Source organism: Echinops telfairi, unplaced genomic scaffold, assembly GCF_000313985.2.
Source record: "Echinops telfairi isolate 266 unplaced genomic scaffold, ASM31398v2 ScPeMD7_5868;HRSCAF=6743_1, whole genome shotgun sequence".
NCBI lineage: Eukaryota > Metazoa > Chordata > Mammalia > Afrosoricida > Tenrecidae > Echinops > Echinops telfairi.
The window spans coordinates 4084045-4102767 of NW_022109768.1; the positions used below are offsets into that span (position 1 = coordinate 4084045).

The window sequence follows — 18723 nt, forward strand, 5'->3', positions numbered from 1 at the left end:
GACGAATGGAACACACGCTGCCTGGTCCCGCCCCTCTCAAAATTACATAGCCTACCACCAGGGGAAGTGGGTGGGGGACAAGACCCTGGCAGATGAGTCAAAGAGAAGATTCCTGAAGGAAGCCAGGGGGCTTCTGTACAAACCGGGTCCCAGCACTTGGCAGGGAAGACAATGGGGGCCCAGAGCTCAGGCTGGTACTTGCACTTGTCATTATCATGAGCTGCCACTGAGTCAGCCCCACGGGCTCCTGGTGACCCCAGGACGAATGGAACACACGCTGCCTGGTCCCGCCCCACCCCCACAAGCCATTGTGGGAAGGACGGAGCTCTAGGGTTTTCATTAGTCGGTTGTCAGACACCCCCCTTGCCCCCGACCCCCGCTCGCCTTCTGTCTTGAAACTCCTCTGAAGCTTTTTCAGCATCAGAGCTACACACAAACCTCCACGGACAGACGGGAGTGGCCGTGGCTGCAGTACAGTGCCAGCGACCCAGGAGGGTCACATTCAAGGAAGATGAGAATTCTACCACTGAACCAATGCTCGCAGAACTCTCGCCCCGGCCCTCACCCCCACCCCACACACTCACACACTACAAGCAGAAAGCCAGCCTGGACTAAAGCAAGACACTGTCACACCAGACAAATCTACTTTGAAGCATGAGATACAATAAACTTTCATAAGAAGATCATGTATAAGTTAAAATTCAGTAGAGGAAAAAATTTTTAAAGGTAAACAGAAATAAACCTTAAATGCCATCCCCTGGTGACAACTCATATCTCTTTATGAGGTGTAATAGAAATGAGGTCTTTCCATCTCTAATTTCAACTGAATTATCTTTTCAATCGACAGCTACCATAACTAATGGAAGCACATGCATGGGAGAGCGTGTGTTTACTTACCTTTTATAGCAGTTATTAAAAACGTTATATCTGTGTATAAGGAAGAACAGGAAGGTAAGAATTCCTTCTTTAGCACCATGGCTTCAATCCGAAGTGAGTAGCTGAAAAATACATAAAAGATCACTGTAGAACTTACTGTCAGTAGTTTAAAGGCCATACTCCGTGCAGAACAATGATCAATGGCTATATCCTTACTTTGGCACCTGAATTAAGCAGTGCATGAAAGAGTCTGCCAGCGACAGCTTGGACACATCTCCACTAAATGTTTTTAATTTCTTTACCTAAAAGACAAATGAGAAGGAAGGAGGGGGGGAGAAATGATTGAGGATTAAATTTAACATTACTCTAAATTTCATGTTAGATGTCTTTAAAAAACAAGCAACAGAAATTCGGTGCTAAATTAAATGGATAAAATGCAGGGTTAAGAAGAGACAGTCAAGGAAATAGTCACATCTACTACTATCCACTGTGGTCCGGTACAGGGTAGGCCTGCCCGTGGGGTTTCCAAGGTGGTGATCTGTATGGAAACACACGGTCATGTCTTTCTATGGTGACCAGTTGTCGGATGTGAATGGCTGGCCTTCTAGCTAGCAGTTTACTGCTGAGCCAACATGTCACAAGGGCTCCCAAAGCAAACAATGAACCCCATTGCCACTGAATTGATTCTGACTCTCGTGGGAGCAGAAGGCCTCCTGTGTCTCCTACACAGCGGCTGGTGGGTTTGAACCGTGAGCCTTGAGGTTAACAAGCCAATGGTTACCCCACTGAGCCACCAGGGCTCTTTCACTAGGGCCCAGTCCTTTTACTTATCAGAGAGCTAGGGCCACCAGAATTCTCAGGGCTGTTAGTATAATGAAGAACTGAAAAGGAACCAAAAGATGGAAATTGTCTGTAAGTGGTCACCTGGAAGAGAAGATTATTGTTTGGGATTAAAACAAAGAGGGGGGGGCGGCAAAGGAGGGGAACTGGGCAGTCATTATAATAAAATTCTTTGAGTTGTAAGTGAAAAAGCCCTATTACTGGAGCATTTTTGTTATAAAAGACTTGTAGTGGGTCTAAGGTCTAGGAGTCAGCCCTCCTCTCTGTCCAGTCCCTTATCTGTAAAGGCTTCCTAGGCAGGGACTAATGTGTCCCCAGGAGAGTACATGCTGGCCCGTCCGCAGGAGGACGAGAAGGAAAAGTGACAAGCACAGATACTAACACAGTATCTACAGCAGGATCCCATCTCTGTCAGTGTTTACACGTGTCTAGTGTCCCCTGGCCCTCCACAAACTCAAACTCCCGAAAACGAACAGAGAGGACAGGAAAAGAACCCCTGCACGTTTCTCTAGGTGATGGGCCAGTCAGCAAGCTGATGCGGAGCAGTTCAACCGAATCAGCTCGAGGAATGGGAGAACAAAAAGAAAACGTACCGTACTTGCAGAAAAATAGACAACAACAAACCCTCAACCTCACTGCCCTTGAGCTGATGCTGATTCAAAGTGACCCTATAGGACAGGGTAGAACTGCCCCTGCGAGTGTCCAGGACTGCCGCTCTTCACGAGCGCTAGAAAGCCCTGTCTTTCTCCCTCAAGCTGGCTGGTGGTTTCAAACTGCCGGTCTTGCAGTTAGCAGCCCGAAGTGTAAGAACTACATCACCAGGGGGAAATCTGACACAGATATAGAGCCAAACAGCTTCCAGGTGATGTGGGGCAAAGCTGGATCAACCTCGTGGCAAGAAAAGTTCAAGTGCATGCCAATAACGACTCTTCCCTTAGCAACTGCTTTATGGTAAGAATACTGGTAAAGTATACTTTGTTTACTACTGTTATCAGCTAACCGTTGCCCAGCCAGCACTGTCCACGTTTTATTATTCTTTATAAAGCTGGCTGGCATTCTCATAATAATAACATGGTGTTTAAGTCTCTTGAAAAATAGGAAACGGCACTTCAGAAATAATATAACGGAGTATTTGAAAAGATCCACAAACCAGAGTATCATGGAAATTACTTGAAAATAAAAAATACAGTAGTGCAAATTCACCCTCGAGGATGCATTTTTATTTTAAAGGACAAAAAACAAGCATGTATGGAATTGCATTATTTCCTCTCCCTTTGGGCCCAAGACTGAATGTACCATTTTTAGCTGTACTAAATTTATGAGCAAGAAGTGACTTTTAATTTAGCCAAACCCAAGCCAGTGCCTGGTTTTGAAACTAAGACACCCATAGGGTGAATTTTGATCCCTTCTCAACAATTCACTATATATGGGCAGGGGCACATGGAGGGCACACCTTCGATCATGTTTCTGGAAGTCACAGCCCAGCTCTCAGTCCAAAGCATAAGAACAGGTCACGCAAAGGAAACTTGGTAAATATTTCTATTAAACATTAGACTAAACTGTAACTGAGCAGTGATGAATACCCTTCACTTATTCAGAGAGCTGAAAATGTTTATGGATTTCAAGGGAAGGGTGTTGGAAAGATACGACTGAATTTAAAGGCCATGTGCATGGAACTTGACTCTTCTTTCAAAGTAAGATTTGTGTCCATTAAGAGGGATTACTGTGCTTTGCAGTGATAGAGGAGCAAGACACAAGTGAGCAAACCCTGTAATTACTATGCCTTCTCACCCTTGTTATCAGCAAGCATGCATTAGCATTGTTGGGCATAATTTTACTGGCTGAGCCAAGTGACCCTGGTTATGATAGTGGCTGTGCCCGGTTTCTGCCTTCCCTGCAAACAGCATGCTCCTTAAGACTCACAGACACACATTCTAACAAGCAGAACCTCCTTCGTTCATTCCACGCATGTGGCCGTGGAATGACAAGATTTCCCACAAACATGCCCACCCAATAGACCACGGGCTTCCTCTTCATCAGGCCCCTCTGGATAGCAATCTACATAAACATGGTTTTCAAAACCAACAACAAAAACCCCCTCATTGCATCAAGTCGACTCTGACTGATACAGTGATCCTACAGGAGAGGGTGTAATTGTCCCCGTGTGTTTCCAAGACTGTCACTCCTATGGGGATAGAAAGCCTTGTCTTTCTCCTGCAGAGCAGCCAGTGGTTTTGAACTGCAGTCCAGTGGGTAGCCACGAGGCCACCAGGGTTCCTAACAAAGATGGTAGCCCATTCTGACTCCAGGTGACCCCACCTGTGTAAAAGTACAATGGAGCTCCATAAATCTCAACTCACTGACACCAGCCGATCCCAACTCCTAGTGATCCTGAGTGGAACTGCCCGTGAGTTTCCAAGATGTAAATCCTTATAGAAGTAGACAGCCTCGTCTTGTTTCTGAGGAGCAGCTGGTGATTTCGAACTGCTGCCCTTGCAGTTAGTAGCCCAATAAATAACCCACACACGTGCAGGGCTTTGTGCTCCTTAGAGTTGATTTTCCAGAAGATCACCAAGCCTTAGCGGCTGAGCATGTTGCCTGTTGGTACCACCCGGGGATTCTCAAGTCCACCAAAAATCCACCACACTGCCATCAGGTCAATGCCAACTCACTGTGACCCTTATATAGCAGCTCCATGACGGTAACTCTCCACAAGAGCAAGCAGCCTCATCGTCCGCCCTCAAAGCGCCTGGGGTGGCTGGGTGTGAACCGGCAGCCTTGCAGTTAACAGCCCAGCCCTTACCTATCAGCCCCACCAGGGCTCTCTGAAGGCAGAACACTGGTAATAAAAATCCCCAGAGGCAGCAAGGCAAGCGCCTTCTCAAGAAGACAGAAAAAGATATTCTACCACCTTACAGCCCCATGTCCATAGCATGAAGGCCCAACGGAAGGACATGTTAGGCCGGGGGAAGGCCGGGGGGCTCCCTGTGACCTGTCTTCTGGCTCCTTCTCAAGCCTCCTCACAGCCAGGCCCCCTCTGGACACACTGCACACCGGCCTCTATTCAGACAGAGCACACTCCCAGGGCTGCTGTTCCGGGGCCCCTCCTCCTTGGGAAGGTTTAAGCAGGTGTTTGAAGAAAGAGGAACACACTTGTCAGATGAAACGTTTGTGGTGGGGGAGGACAAAGGCACGAGTGAAAATAAATTCGCTTCAGCTGGCTTGTTAGCCGTGAACTCGAGAGGGGGGCTGTTGCTGTCCGTGTGTGTCTGAGTGCTGCTGGGAGCACAGCGTTCTTCGAGGGACGCTCGCGGCACAGCGCTGGGATAGCAGAGGTCGGGGCTGCACAGGCTGCGAGGCCAGCCTGGCTCAAGGGGCAATTTTGACAACCTTTGCCCTTCCTCCATCCGATAGAGGTGGTGGAGAGGATCAGAAAAATCTGCCCCAGGGTCAGACAATCTCGGGTTCAAGTCCAACCCTCTCAGCCATTAGCTACCAGTCAGGGGGCACACCACAAGCTGCTGGCAGCCTGCGTGAGCCTCCCATTTCTTATTTGCAGAATGAAGGACCTCTTGTATCATTGTGAGGATTCAATGGGAAGACAGAAGATAATAAACGGCTGACGTTCTGTGTACTGAGCTCACGACTAAAAACTTTGAATACATTCTCTCGCCTGATTACATTTTGCCCTGTAGTGGTTATGCATCGGGCTGCTAACTGCAAGGTTGGCAGTTCAAAACCAGCCCCTGCTCAAGGGAACAATGACAATTTCTACTCCCGTACAGAGTTGGAGTCTCAGAAACCCACAGGGACAGTTCTACCCTGTCTTATAGGGTCCCCGTGAGTCAGCATTGAGTCTGTTTTTTAATAGAGAGCTGAGAACATGAGACACTTGGCTCAGTTCTTTCTTGAGCTGCATGTGAGCAAAGAACATTACACCACAAGCCTAATATGCAGTTACATACACACTTGTGTACTGATTAGCATATTCGGTCACATTCCTAGACCTCCTCCTTGGCCTCAATGCAACCTTCTGTCCTCCATCCAGAGACCCACAGGCTCTTGGGTCTGCCTGGTGCCAGAGGCCACACAGCCTCAAAGCAGAGCCAGGCTGTCCTTGCAGCACGCGCTCCTCCCTACGTGGCTTCTGCCCACTGAGCCTCCCTCTGGCCGTGGGACCCCAGGTGGGAGTTGGGGAGGGGCCTGGGGAGTGGCTCGGGCTGCCCTGGGGACTGCGCGTGTTCCTGCAGGAAGCTCCCTGATGCGTGGAGGGTGTGGTGCACTGGAGCCCAGTCAGAAATAAAAACAAGGAGAAGTGTGACCAAGCAAGTCAGAGATTCACACGGAGGCTGACCCTGCCGCAGGAGGGTGATGGGGGAAACAGCTGTGCCAACCTTTCATCTCAGCAAGACACCATCTCTGGGGTTAGCCAAGTGTCTGTCTGGATGAGACGGCGCCTCTGACTCGGGCATCATTGGTGGGGCTCTTGTCATCATGCTGCCAACACAGTTCCCTTTGACTGGCACACCACACAGAGCTCAGAACACGGCTCTCCAACTCGGGATAGGGTTCGCAGCTTATTCGCTCGGTGCCGCCCGCTCTCCAGCAAAGACCTCTCCATCTCCCACAGCCCTGGTTGCCCTAGCCACCTTAGAGCTTTCAGAGAGAAATGAAAATGTTAAAAAAAGCCCCTTCCCATCTCCTCCAGCTGGCAGCTGCCCCAGGGCCTTGCTTGCATTTAGTTAGACAACAGAGCTGGTGGAGCAGAGCCTTTGCAGGAGCATCATCCCCTGGGACCCCCATTCGGAAAGGGTGAGCTCAGTGCTGGAGGAATCATGGGAAAGGAAGCCCGAGCAGAAATCAGATTCCAAGAGCTGCTTCATCTTTTTAAATTCAGCTCGAATTAAACTCAACAGATCTGAACAAAAGAGTCTGGAACCCTCGTTCTTTATCTAAAACAAAGGTGCCAGAGGCTGGCTGCCCAGTGTGGCAGAGCCAGGGTAAATGATGGTTTACTGCACCTCCGTCCTGCAGGAAAAGGTACTTCAAGCCCCTTCACTAACATTAATGAGCTCCAGGAACTAATCTTGGCTGAGGTCAAGTATACTTCATTTGAAACTGAAAACTCAAATGTATAGAGAGAGAGTCTCGAGCTAGTAAATAAACTCAGAGAATTACTTAACCACTAAGACCCTGAACTTGACTTTCTCACACTAATCAACATAAAAGGAAAAAGGTATAAATATCTTTCTCTTGCTTGTTCCTAAAGGTGCTGAAAATCGGCTTCCATATTATTAACCTCTGGGAAGAGGAGAGCTTTGAGGGTGGGAAGGGTAGCAGTGAGGTTCCAAGATTGAAATGTGTCTAAGTAAGCCCAGGGTTGATGTCATTTCTCAGTGAATTGTTTCAAGAGTCACTGGCCAGAAATGAGCAACAAGGATTTTGGAAGGTTTGGGACAACTGCTATTCTGTTTTTTTCCAAACAACCTTCTAACCATTTAACCGCTGAATTGACACAGTCTAGGAAGAAGGGGAAAAAACCAGAACCCACACGGCGCTCTTTTTCTTTAGAAAAATAAACAACACAAACACACACACACTACAAAACAACTGGGTTCCCCAGAGGCAAAGATCACCCATCATCGTAGGACAGGAAGACAAACTAAAATGTATTCAAGGCTCATGTGCACAGTACCAGGCTAGATGTGTAGCTGGGACTGAATCATCTTGACAATCCAATGAGGTAAGCAAGCCTCAGTAGCCTCGCTTTACAGGTGAGGACACTAAAGGTCCCAGGCAGTAAGAGGCTTGCCCACATTTCTGGTAAGGGTGCAGCTCCCATTGGAACATAGGTGCTGAGAGCACACCCTGTGAGTCGTGCCAGGGCACCGAGTAAGCAGACAGGTTCCTCCCCTAAAAATGACATTTTTATCCTCACCCCCTAACATCTCAAACGCCTGCACCAAATTCCTTACCTCTTCTGACTCTGGCAAGAGCTTCAGGACCTCTCGCAATGTCTCCGCTCCGTAGTGCTCACTCTTGCCTTGATGGATATCTTCCACAATGGACTGAGGAGACCTTGAAGAGATCGTTAGCCGGATTCTATTTCATGTCGCTGCAGTGCCAACAGAGAGCCAGCCACCTCCACCCTCCTTTCCCTGCCACCTTCTTCCCAGCCTGCTGGGCAGTCTGTGCTCACACCACCACAGGCACTGCCAGGGCAACATGGGGTCCTGAACACCCAGAGGTCCCTGCACCCTGAAAACCCTCTAGGCATCCCAGAAAAGGAGATAGCAGCAACAACCACTGGGAGTCTTCTTTGAGAGGACAAGAAAATCCTCTTTGGTTTCACCCAAGCTCCTACAGAGCCTTCCCACCCAAAACACCCAAGCTAAATAGCTGTTGGACTCAGCAGTCCCAACCGGGCGCGCCAAGGGCTTTGCTAGAGAGGAATCTAGCAATGCCCTGAGGTGGCAGGTTTTAATGGACAGCCCGGAGCAACCTATGCTGAGCATGAGGCCAGGGAAGTGTGTTTCCATGAGGGAAAACTGCACGAGGTGACAGACTCTTGCGGACTCAGCAAGTCACACACTGCAGGAGGATTTGCCTACGTGAGGACTGACTTTCACTCAGACAGCAGTCTGAGTTTCAGCTCCGTCGCACCGCCGCATGATGCTGACAGCACAGGGAGAAGACAAGCAGTAAAGATGTGCAAAAATCTTACTTCTTAAATTGCTTAAGAAAGATCCCAATGTTCATGCTCCGTTTTGCATCCAAGATAGTAATCTGGAAAAAAAATAGAGAGAAACAGATTACTTAAGTGCAAATAAAGAGGTGGATGGACATCCCCTTAGAGAAGGGTCGTGAGGAGGAGACGAGCCAGTCAGGGTGAAACATACAACTTTCCTCTAGTTCTTTAATGCCACCCCCCCTCACCACCCCTATCATGATCCCAATTCTACCTTACAAATCTGGCTAGATCAGAGGGTGTACACTGGTACAGATAGGAACTGGAAACACAGGGAATCCGGGACAGATGATCCCTTCAGGACCAGCGGTGAGAGGGGTGATACTGGGAAGGTGGAGGGACGGTGGGTTAGAAAGGGGGAACCGATTACAAGGATCTATATATAACCTCCTCTCTGGGGGATGGACAACAGAAAAGTGGGTGAAGGGAGACATCGGACAGTGCAAGATATGACAAAATAATAATAATTTATAACTTATCAAGGGTTCATGAGCGAGGGAGGGAAAAAATGAGGAGCTGATACCAAGGGCTCAAGTAGAAAGCAAATGTTTTGAGAATGATGATGGCAACAAATGTACAAATGTGCTTGACACAATGGATGTATGCATGTATTGTGGTAAGAGTTGTATGAGCCCCCAATAAAATGATTTTTAAAAATAAATAAATAAATAAAGCGTTGGAGGAAAGAATGCAATTAAAACCTATTCAAGTAGAAAACTAATTCATAAAAGAACACTTCCCAATATGTAGCTCTGGTGATAATAGATACACATGATATCATTTTCTGGATATCAAAGTAAATACAAATAGGACCATCTCCCCAAATTTCTGCATTGACATTCTATTTCCTCAACTGCAATCTGTATGTGTTTTTAACCTGTGTAATTTTCCATATGTAATATATATATTTAACTTCTGCTCAACTTTCCTTTTTGGTGAAAGTTTATAGTGCAAATGGTTTTCTGTTCAGCAGCGAGACTCATTTCGATTCCTGACATTGAGTCTCCACAGCATAACAGCGTCCCTCCTGGTGTTTACCATTTCCATCCATCCTTCGTCCCTGTCCCTTTCTGCCTTCTGAGCCTGTTCCCTGGGCAAATACTGCCCTTCTGATCTCCTGTGGTCGGTTGTTCTGTAAAGTGTGTGCCTCCCTGGTTCTCTTGTTCACGTTCTAAGACTGTGGACTGTCTGACTGAAAGCTGAACCAGGGGACTTCAGCTCCAGACTTGAACAGTGACTGGGGGCTGTAGTTTGGGGAGTCCACTAGTCTCAATCAGACCAGTAACCCTGGTTTTCGCTACGATTTTGAATTATAGTCCACAGTTTTCTCCCACTCTATCGAGGGCCTCCTATTGTGCTCTCTTTCAAAGTGGTCAGCAGTGGTAGCCGGGCACCATCGAGTTCTGATCAAAGGCTGTGCTTCTTGTGGTCCCTGTTTCTACTTGTCTTTGACTTTCTTCACGATTTTTTGTTCTAGGTCAGGCTAGGTCCATAGCTACAACTTAGTATTTACATTGTCTTTAATTTAGTGATTTCCTCTTAGAATGCGATAGCCCAAACTTAAAGACCACACCTTGGAACTAGATCTCCTAGCCCAGCAGGAATCATCGTAGTAAGCCTAGAACTGCAAAAGTGAAAAGTGAAGGCAAAGATACTGCAGGGAGTCTTAATGTTGGACATAAAGGAGAATTTTCTGTCATTCGTGGTGCTGGCAAAGAATATGGAAACTATCATGGACTGCCATAAGAGCAAACAGATCTGTCCTGGAAGAAGGACAGACAGAATGGCCCTTAGAGGTGAGGATGGAGAGATGTTATCAGGAGAGATCAATCCCTGGAGAAGGGATCATGCTTGGTAAAAGATAAGGGCAGAGAGAAAACGAGCAAGAGCCTTGGGAAGATAGACTGGCAACAACGGGCTCAAGTGTAACAACAAGCCTGAGGACGGGGTAGGACTGGGTGGTGTTTTGTTCTGCTGCGTGTTGGGTGGCTTTAAGTCAGAACTGACTCAGGGGCACCCAACAACAATAATAACAACAACTGTCATTTTCATAAATGTCACAAAATCCTCAATTTCTTTTCTAAAAGCAATCTCTCTTTAAAAAAAAAAAAAAAAAAGCAAACCTATAGCCAATAGTACTTTTAGGAAGGAGCATGAAAGTATCCTATATTTTATTTACTCAGAAAGGGACTCTTGTGCTATATTTCACTAAGCCTAGGATACGCCTATTTTACACATGAACATCTCTGGAATTAGGCTGTCTCTTACTCTTGGGTTGATTAGCTAGTCCAGTGGCCCATCCACTGGATTTTGACTGTAGTCGATTTTGACTGCTCATCCTTCACAGTCTGGAAGGGTTTTTATCTATTTTTAAGAATTAAGCTGAACTGTCTTTTTTTAAAAATATATAGAAGGCTTTTATTTCTCTGGAGTAAATACTCAGGATGTAGGGAGGGCAGATAACGTTAAACGTGCTGTAATGTTTTCCATTTGTTTTTTGGTACCGGGAGACTGGCTCAAACAGGAATGTTGTTATAATGTCCTTCCTTTCCTAATGTATGTTATTCATTGGAAACAAAAGGAACTCAGGTTTCAGACGAAATTCCTGATTTCCATGCCTGCTTCTAAGTCTATAAGCGTGCTGAGAAGCATCAAGGTTGTTAACCAATGTTAATGTCACTTCTTGGCTTTAAGGTTAAATTTTCACGAGTCGGGTTGCCTTCTTTTGAAGACTAATCTTAAACAACCACGTGATTTACTAACCCAGGGGTTCATTTCATTAACAGTCACCTGCCAGCCATAAAATAAACTCTGACGTGAAAAGGGCAGCTGCTTTATTGGAATCCTACACAGGGATTTCGGTTCAAGTTCAGTGTGAAGGAGGAGGGAGGGGAAGCAAGGGGGGCAACAAACCTGTCAAACTTAACACCCTGTAACAAAGACAACGGACTCTCAACTTATTAGGACAGAAAGCCATGGGTTTGTTATGATTCATGACTGGGAAAGCCACAAGAAAGAACATGCACAACACTGTATCTGATTACACATGTACTCAACTTCCGGGAAAATAACTTGCTTGATCTTTCGCTCAGGTAATCGCCACCCTCTGCTACATTTAACTCCTGACTACAGCACCGTCCCACCTATGCCCATATTCCAAGACCTGTTCCCATCTTCTTTACCCCTGGGCCCTGGCTGGGGTTTTTGGAACATCTGATCTAGGCCCACAATTATTGAAAATCACTCTGGTTTTTGACAGGTAAGAAAGATTTGCTATTCGACAGGTAAGAAATCCAATCCGTGAGAGGCCATTTTTCAATTGTTCAAAGCATTACTGGGTTAAAACACTGGCCTGGGCTTCTCAGATCCCTCCTGACTCTCTTTGCTGTGAGTTTGGATGTGGGAGCACTTCCTAGCAGGAGCCCTGGTGGTGTGTGGGTTACGAGATGGGCTGCCATCCTCAAGGTCAGCAGTTAGAAACCAACAGCCGCTCCAAGGGAGAAAAATGAGGCTTTCTACTTTCATGAAGAGTTACAGACTCAGAAATGCACAAGGGCACTTCCACCCTGTCCTATAGAGTGGCTATGGGTCAGAACTGACTCAATGGCAGTGAGGGTTTTTTTGTTTGGGGGCTTCCTAAGGACATGGCACAAGTTCTCCCCGCCAGTGGAGTCCTTATGGGGATGTTTTTCTAGGGGCGGAGTCAGAAAGCCATCCACGGGGCCTGGCCAAGTCCCCTGCTGACCCCACGCTGTGTCTGCGGGATGATGGATCCAAGGTATTTCCTCAGCAGCTGAGACACCTGCCAGAAGCCGAGGGCTTCCCTGGTGCTAGGAGTGTCTCAGCCCACCTGCAACAGAGTCACAGCTGGAAGCAACTGTTCTGCCCACAGCTTGAAGCAAGGCCTCAGACTCCATTCACCCATTGAAAGAGGTCAGTGATATCCCCCAAGGAGAGACCTGGGCTGGCCCCAGCCAAACACCTCACCGGGCAGGCCAAGCCCAGCACCTTGTCTGCACAAAAGAAAACGAGACAACTGATAACATGGGGCCAGCGTCACCCTTTCCCGATCCCCCTGGGCCTTCCTGCCTGGTGCATCAGGAGCCTCTTTCTCAGAGTCAGGGCACTTGATCCTTGGGCAGCAGTGTGACCCAGGTATTTATTAGGAGCTCATTAGAGAAGTTGTCACTACACATGCAAATGAGCTTATCTCACTTCCCCAATGCTGGCAGCCTCAAAGCTGGGCAATTAGATAGGAATCTGGGTGGGATGGGTGGTGCAGTGGGAGCCCGGGGAGACTCACTGGCTGCCCAGGCTTGGAAGCCATACCACCTCACCAGCAGTCAGGAGTGAGTCAACCCGGCCTGGGAATGGGGCCCTGGCCCCCTCCCCACCCCTCCCCGCCAGTCCATCTCTCTCCCCACTGTGAGCTGACCACTCGAGAGGCTCTGGGAGACAGAGGACAACTGTTCCTCTTCTCTGGAGCACCCGGTGGTTCCAATGGCTGACCTTTCAGTGAGCAGCCGAGCACTGAACCACTGCGCCACCAGGAGCCCTTCCGTTACAGGGCTGACTTCTCTCTCCAGCCAATCAACCCATTGCTGGTGAACAACTCACACATGTGAGGGAATGCATTCTGCTCAACCCGAGGATTGCCCACAAAGACGTGACAGACACTGCCAGCAGTCATTCCACAGATGGCCAGTGGCGCTTGGAAGCATGGGGACAGAAGCATTAGGGCCCTCAGAAGGGGTGTGAATGGTTGCACGGCCCTCTCCCTAAAACCTCCAGGCAAGCTCTGCTCTCTTCTCCCCTTACAATTCGTGTTCCTTCCCTTGCCTAGTCTGACGGCCTGGGACGGGGCAGTTTCACTCTGCTGTGCACAGGGTCGCCATGAGTCAGACCCACTGGAGGGCACCCACCACCACACGTCAATCCACTGCCACAGGTGTTGGTTCTTCCGGCAATCCAGGGTGCCTCGCACCATGACTTTGTACTCTAAGGAGTCTACCGCGTCACCTCGTTAACGTCCAGATTACAGCAAGTAGCTTAGGTAGACTTAAGTGATATTGGGTAACATGGTCACCTAGCAGAAGTTATCATCCAGATTGCTTTTCCATTTCTCTTGCTAAGTCCAACAGAGGGAGAGGTATTTTATAGACACTTTTTTTAAGCACCGGAAGACAATACCTGCCGTTTTCTTTTCTCATCGGACTCCCTTCTAGGGAAGCTGTGACTCAGCGTACTGTGAAAAGAATGGCGAGTTGGAGGTGAATCGCTGTTTCCTGAGTTTTGGTTTTTTTTCTCCAAGAATGTATCTTCACTATTTGTAATTATTTCGTTCTACTAATTTTTATTACTTTACGACTGTGTTCTCTTCAGGGTCATTTTACCTCAGCACACAGGGAGAGCCACATTTTACCTTCTTTTTTCTTTTCCCTACTAATTGTTCTCATTTACTGTTTCAAGTCTTGTTCCTTCCCAGTGCTGCCATTCCCAAGGCCAAAAGGCCCTGTCTTCCAAACACTCCTTCTCCTGGAGGATAGTGGAACTTGTGTGTAATACTTTATAAGTCCTTTCAAGTATAAGCCAACCACTTAATGACAGGACCTTTCTACAGGAGGTTATTATGTTTTCAGGGGACATAATCTGGTGCTCAGCACGATTGGGCCTCCAGATGATGGCCTGTGTTATAACCTGTGGATGCGATGTGCTTCCAGACACCGGATCTGTCTCTCTGCTTGGCGACTGCTTAGGGCTTTCTCCGCCAAGCCACACCTCACACTCCGCTTCCTAGCGTGTGCCAAGCAAGATTCCTAACTTCTCTAGAAGGAAGTCCAAAGAGAAAAGAAAATGGCATGTATTATAGTCTTGGGGTTAAAAAAAAAAAAAGTATAAATGCTTCTACTGTCAGATTTAGCAAGAGAAATTGAAAAGCATTCTAGATCACCTCTTCTGTGTGACAATATTACCCAATTAATCACGTAAACCTAACAACCTAAGCTAGGTGACGAGGAAGACTAGTTAGAATACAGTCAGGGTGGGTGATACCCACCCTGGTTTGCCAGAAGAGCCGACCCATATGTCTTAGGAAAAACTTTCGTTCAGAATGTTCCTTAAGGAGGATGGCACGGCGTTGCCTTGTGTAATGGAGATGTGTTCTTAGGAGACAGCAGTCTGGAAAAGGGGGTCAGTGAAAAAGAGGAAGCACTTCAAGGAGAGGGACTGAAACCATGGCAGCACCAAGGTGGAAACCCAACAAGCGTGGTGATGGTGCAGGGCCGGGCGGCTCTCGGTTCTGTCACACATGGGGGGGGGGGGGGGTGTTCCGCGCAGTCAGGCTGATTCAAAGGCACCTCAGTAGGACCACATAGTGATCTGCTCTTTCTTTCCTGCACGCTGGCTCTCAGATCAGGGCCTACCAGCCTTACATGTAAAGATCCAACTGGGGACCAGAAGAAAGAGAGGTGAGGAAAAAGGCTCCTTTGAAGTATGTTTTGAAGGCAGTGGACATTTTTGCTTCTGCCCAACCCTGTCACTTTCCTCCATCCTGAGGGAGTCTCAAGCTCTCTTTATTGACACACATAAGCCAACAAAGGCCCTGTAGGCCCTTAAACTATCCTTGGTCAAAGGACATTTCTCGGCTCCAAGAAGGATGTCACCCATTCGAATGTGGCCAACTGCCTGCCCCGGGACGTGGGGGTGGGTGCCCGCCGTTACAGGTGCTCTTCTGAGATCCACACTTCCATGCATGTCCATTTTGTCTTTCCACCCATAGCCTCAAATCTCCGAGGGGGAAGGCCGACTGCATGATAAGGAGCCTGTTGGAAGCTGGGGGTCAAGGCCGGGGTGGGTGGGGAGGGATTGCTCCTTCCAATACGGAAAGGACACCTGAAAGGGGGGGAGGGCCAGATTCCTCTGAAAATTTCCTTTCCACATTTATTTCTTAGTTCACTCTTGAACAATTCTAATCCCAGCGTCCTCTGCCTCTTCTTTTTTAAATCTACATTTATTTTCTTTGATTGGGGGAAGCAAAACTTGCCCCTGCCCCACAGTTTCTAGGCAGACTGATCCATGACACGGATTAAAGTCCTCAACATTCTCCTGTTGTCTGTTCTAGCGGTTTCACTCCACGGACTCCAACTCCCTGACCCCCAGCCTCCCAGCCTTCTCTACCCTTTCCGAGAAGTAGGCTCTTGGCTCTTTCAGCAGGGGTTCATACAAACAGCTTTCAGGGACCCCAAGGGGGGGAGGAGTTAAACGAGCCCAAGTGAGAAAGGCATTCCATATTGTTGGCTCAAGAATTCAATAATGCAGAAGTCATCTCCATCGCTGACCTATTTTCTCTGCTCCTTTGCAGCAGATGAACACACACACACACACACACACACCAGGATGGCTTTCTGCTGCTGACTGCGTGTTTTTATTCCATTTCTGTGTTATACGATAATGTATAACTCTCTGGGGCTTTGCTTTCTGTTAACTTTTGATAAATGACTAACTGTATTTTTTCTAAAAGGAACACATTTGGAGTTAACTGGGAAGTTGGCCCAGGAGCCCTAATGGCGTCGTGGTTACGCATTGATTGGGCTGCTAACCTTAAGGTCAGCAGTTTGAATCCACTAGTGGGAAGAAAGATAAGGCTTTCTGTTTCCACCAAGAGTTAGTCTTGGAAACTCACGGGGACAGTTCTACCCTGTCCTGTCGGGTCTCTGAGTCAGCACTGACTGGATGGCAGTCAGGTGGGAGGGAAAAGGCTTCCTCTCTATAAAGTCTATTTAGAAACAAGAGCTCCGCTTTGGCTCTTGGGCATGCTCGGTTCTACATTGGCCATACTTCACTTCAGAGAGCTGAGGCCTGGAGGCCATCTCAAAAACATTTGTTGAAGGCAGTCTGGAGGGGAAGCTGGGGGGGCGGGGGTCGTCGTAGGCTGGGGAGTGGTTGATGATGTTAGTTAGCAAAAGACATTTTGTCACAGGGACCTCCTGTGAATGCCAGGGAACTAACTACCAATCTAATCCAGAAGCTCAGTTTTGTTGTTGTTTCAGCATAGACTTACAATTCTGGACTTCAGCAGAATCCTCCACCGGGCGAAACAGCACAGATGTGTGAGAGACAGGGCAGGGCTGAGAGGCTATTGAGCCATGGCCCCCAAGGGCCCCCAAGTAGGATACTCTCTACATGAGATCGTCCCTCACAGGGCTGTGGGGGGAATGCAGCGTGCACATCCTTTATACTTTCTCGCCATTCGGCGGAAGCCCAGCAGATAAGGCTTTATCTTTTTGAGAGAAGCCTAACGGCGTTTTGAAGTGTGTGTCTAAACTTAGTGACAGAGCACAGAGCAGTTCGGGAGGGCTAACCCACTCCAAGCCCCATCCTTACCTCCTCTCGAGGGTCCCTGAAGGATGAATTGAGAGGGCCCCCTCTCCTAGACACGGAAGCGGAAGACTTGGCGGTGTTGTCTTGCTGCCCAAAGAGCTCCTCGATGGTCTTCGTATCGATTTGATAGTGCTGCTCATGCCGGGAGGCCAAGGTCCAGATGTTGGTTTTGCCCCGAACCTGCTCCTCTGGAATGGTCTTCCAAAAAAAGCTTCTCATCCGCTTCTTCTTCCCAAGGTGACTGTACCCATTCATTTGAGAAGGTGGGGGAGGCCCCGGAGGGGGAGGGGGGACAGGAGGTCCCCCGGGGAGTGGAGGTGGTGGGGGAGGAGGAGAGGAAAGGAGCCCTTCTCCTGAAATCACACATGATGGAGGTGGAGGGGATGGAGCAGGAGCTGGAGGAGCCGCCGGTGGTGGAGTTTGCCCAATCATTAATCCAGCTGCAGTGGCAACATTCCCATTTTCTTTATCACTGAGCAAGGAGACACAATTCATAACATGCATAGTATTGTTGCCTTCCAAGGAGGCAGTTTCTTGACCTTGGGAAAGCAAACGCAAACACCAAACTTGTGTGATACTTTTTAACCTCGAGTCTGCTGTCAGAGAAAAAGTACATGGTGCTTCAGGCCATCTTCCAAACCTACAAAGAGATAACAAGGTGGAAATCAGGATGGGGACAAGCAGACGCGCTTTCAGACGCGCTTTTCTCTTCAAAGGCAACTGCAAGGTCCTCCCATAGTGGGTGGATCTCAAAATCAGCGAGGGGCAGCACACCCCAAAGTGCACGAACCGGGAATATACTTTCCGAAATGCCAACCAGATTTTGCTGCCTGGCAATACTGTCAAAGAAGCGACCATCAGTCCAATTTTGAAAGCTATTCTTAGCAAAGCACACATATATCGGGAATCCACAATAGGTTCAGCAACTATTGCTCATTTTATGAATAAGCTATTAGCTCACTAACTGCTTCCTTCTCTTCAGGCAATGGATGCCCAACCCGAGGGAGAGTTGCCCAAACTGCTAAGTGTTAGACATCAGTGACCCTGCCTTCCTCCAGTATGGGCATGTCCCCTACCATTCAGTGGGTCAGAAAGCATCGTCTATCTTGTTCATCAGTAGGCAGGGCATTTGGAGGGTAAATAATGGCCTAGCCCATTTCCCTGGAATTAGGGTCACCATATTCTTATTGGTGATGTGGCTTTCTTCAGCATGGAGAAAAAGAACATTAGATGTGAAGATTAAAGGCGCCAGCTCTTTAAAAAAAAAAAGTTACTGTTTTCCATTTTAGACGAGGCCCCTCCCCTCCCTAGACTTCCCTTCTCGTTGGCTTGGATACATTATATCACCTTCCAGTGCTATGCCCTACCTCCAGGTAAGCCGCTCTGCAGACACCACCTGGCTGTCCTCACGCCCGCTTCGGCTTTTTCTGCAAGGCTATTCACAAAGAAGGGACGCCCACCCAAGGGAACGCCGTCCGCCTGTATCAGACTGCTGCAGGTGTATCCTTTAGGCCCGCAGGCAGTAACTTATTTTCATGACTTATGTTTGCAATTAGATTAAAAAGAAACAAAATGTTTCCAAATTTTTAAAAAACTTTTCTTGTTAGGTTGTGAGGGGGCCTGGTGGGAAAAACAGGGACTAGAACACTTTGAGACAAGAAAACAGTTAAGAGGGAAGGAGAGGAAGGGAGAGACCCCTTACAGGCTGCCAAACCAGTATCCGGGCTAGGTAGACGTGTGGAAAGGGGGCCGCTTCTTCCAGATCACAAAATGCCACACTGAGGGGCTTTGGACCAGACTTCTGAATGGACTTAGCCTTTTACAGCATCATTATTACCAAAGCCCATAATTACGAATGCAAACCGATGAACAATATTAGG

At 48.0% G+C, this 18723-nt stretch overlaps 1 protein-coding gene across 1 annotated transcript in view; it reads right to left on the minus strand.

The window, feature by feature from the left end:
- The window catches only part of FHDC1 (FH2 domain containing 1), a 37586-nt gene extending 20132 nt beyond the window's left edge, over nt 1-17454 (minus strand). The window contains exons 1-5 of the mRNA XM_045295823.1: nt 16847-17454; nt 8441-8502; nt 7692-7794; nt 1093-1178; nt 898-998 (exon numbers count right to left, since the gene is read on the minus strand). Of these exons, the coding sequence (XP_045151758.1) occupies nt 898-998; nt 1093-1178; nt 7692-7794; nt 8441-8502; nt 16847-17347 (853 nt within the window). The 5' untranslated portion in view covers nt 17348-17454. The remainder of the gene's footprint in view (nt 1-897; nt 999-1092; nt 1179-7691; nt 7795-8440; nt 8503-16846) is intronic.
- Between the last annotated feature and the right edge of the window lie 1269 nt (nt 17455-18723).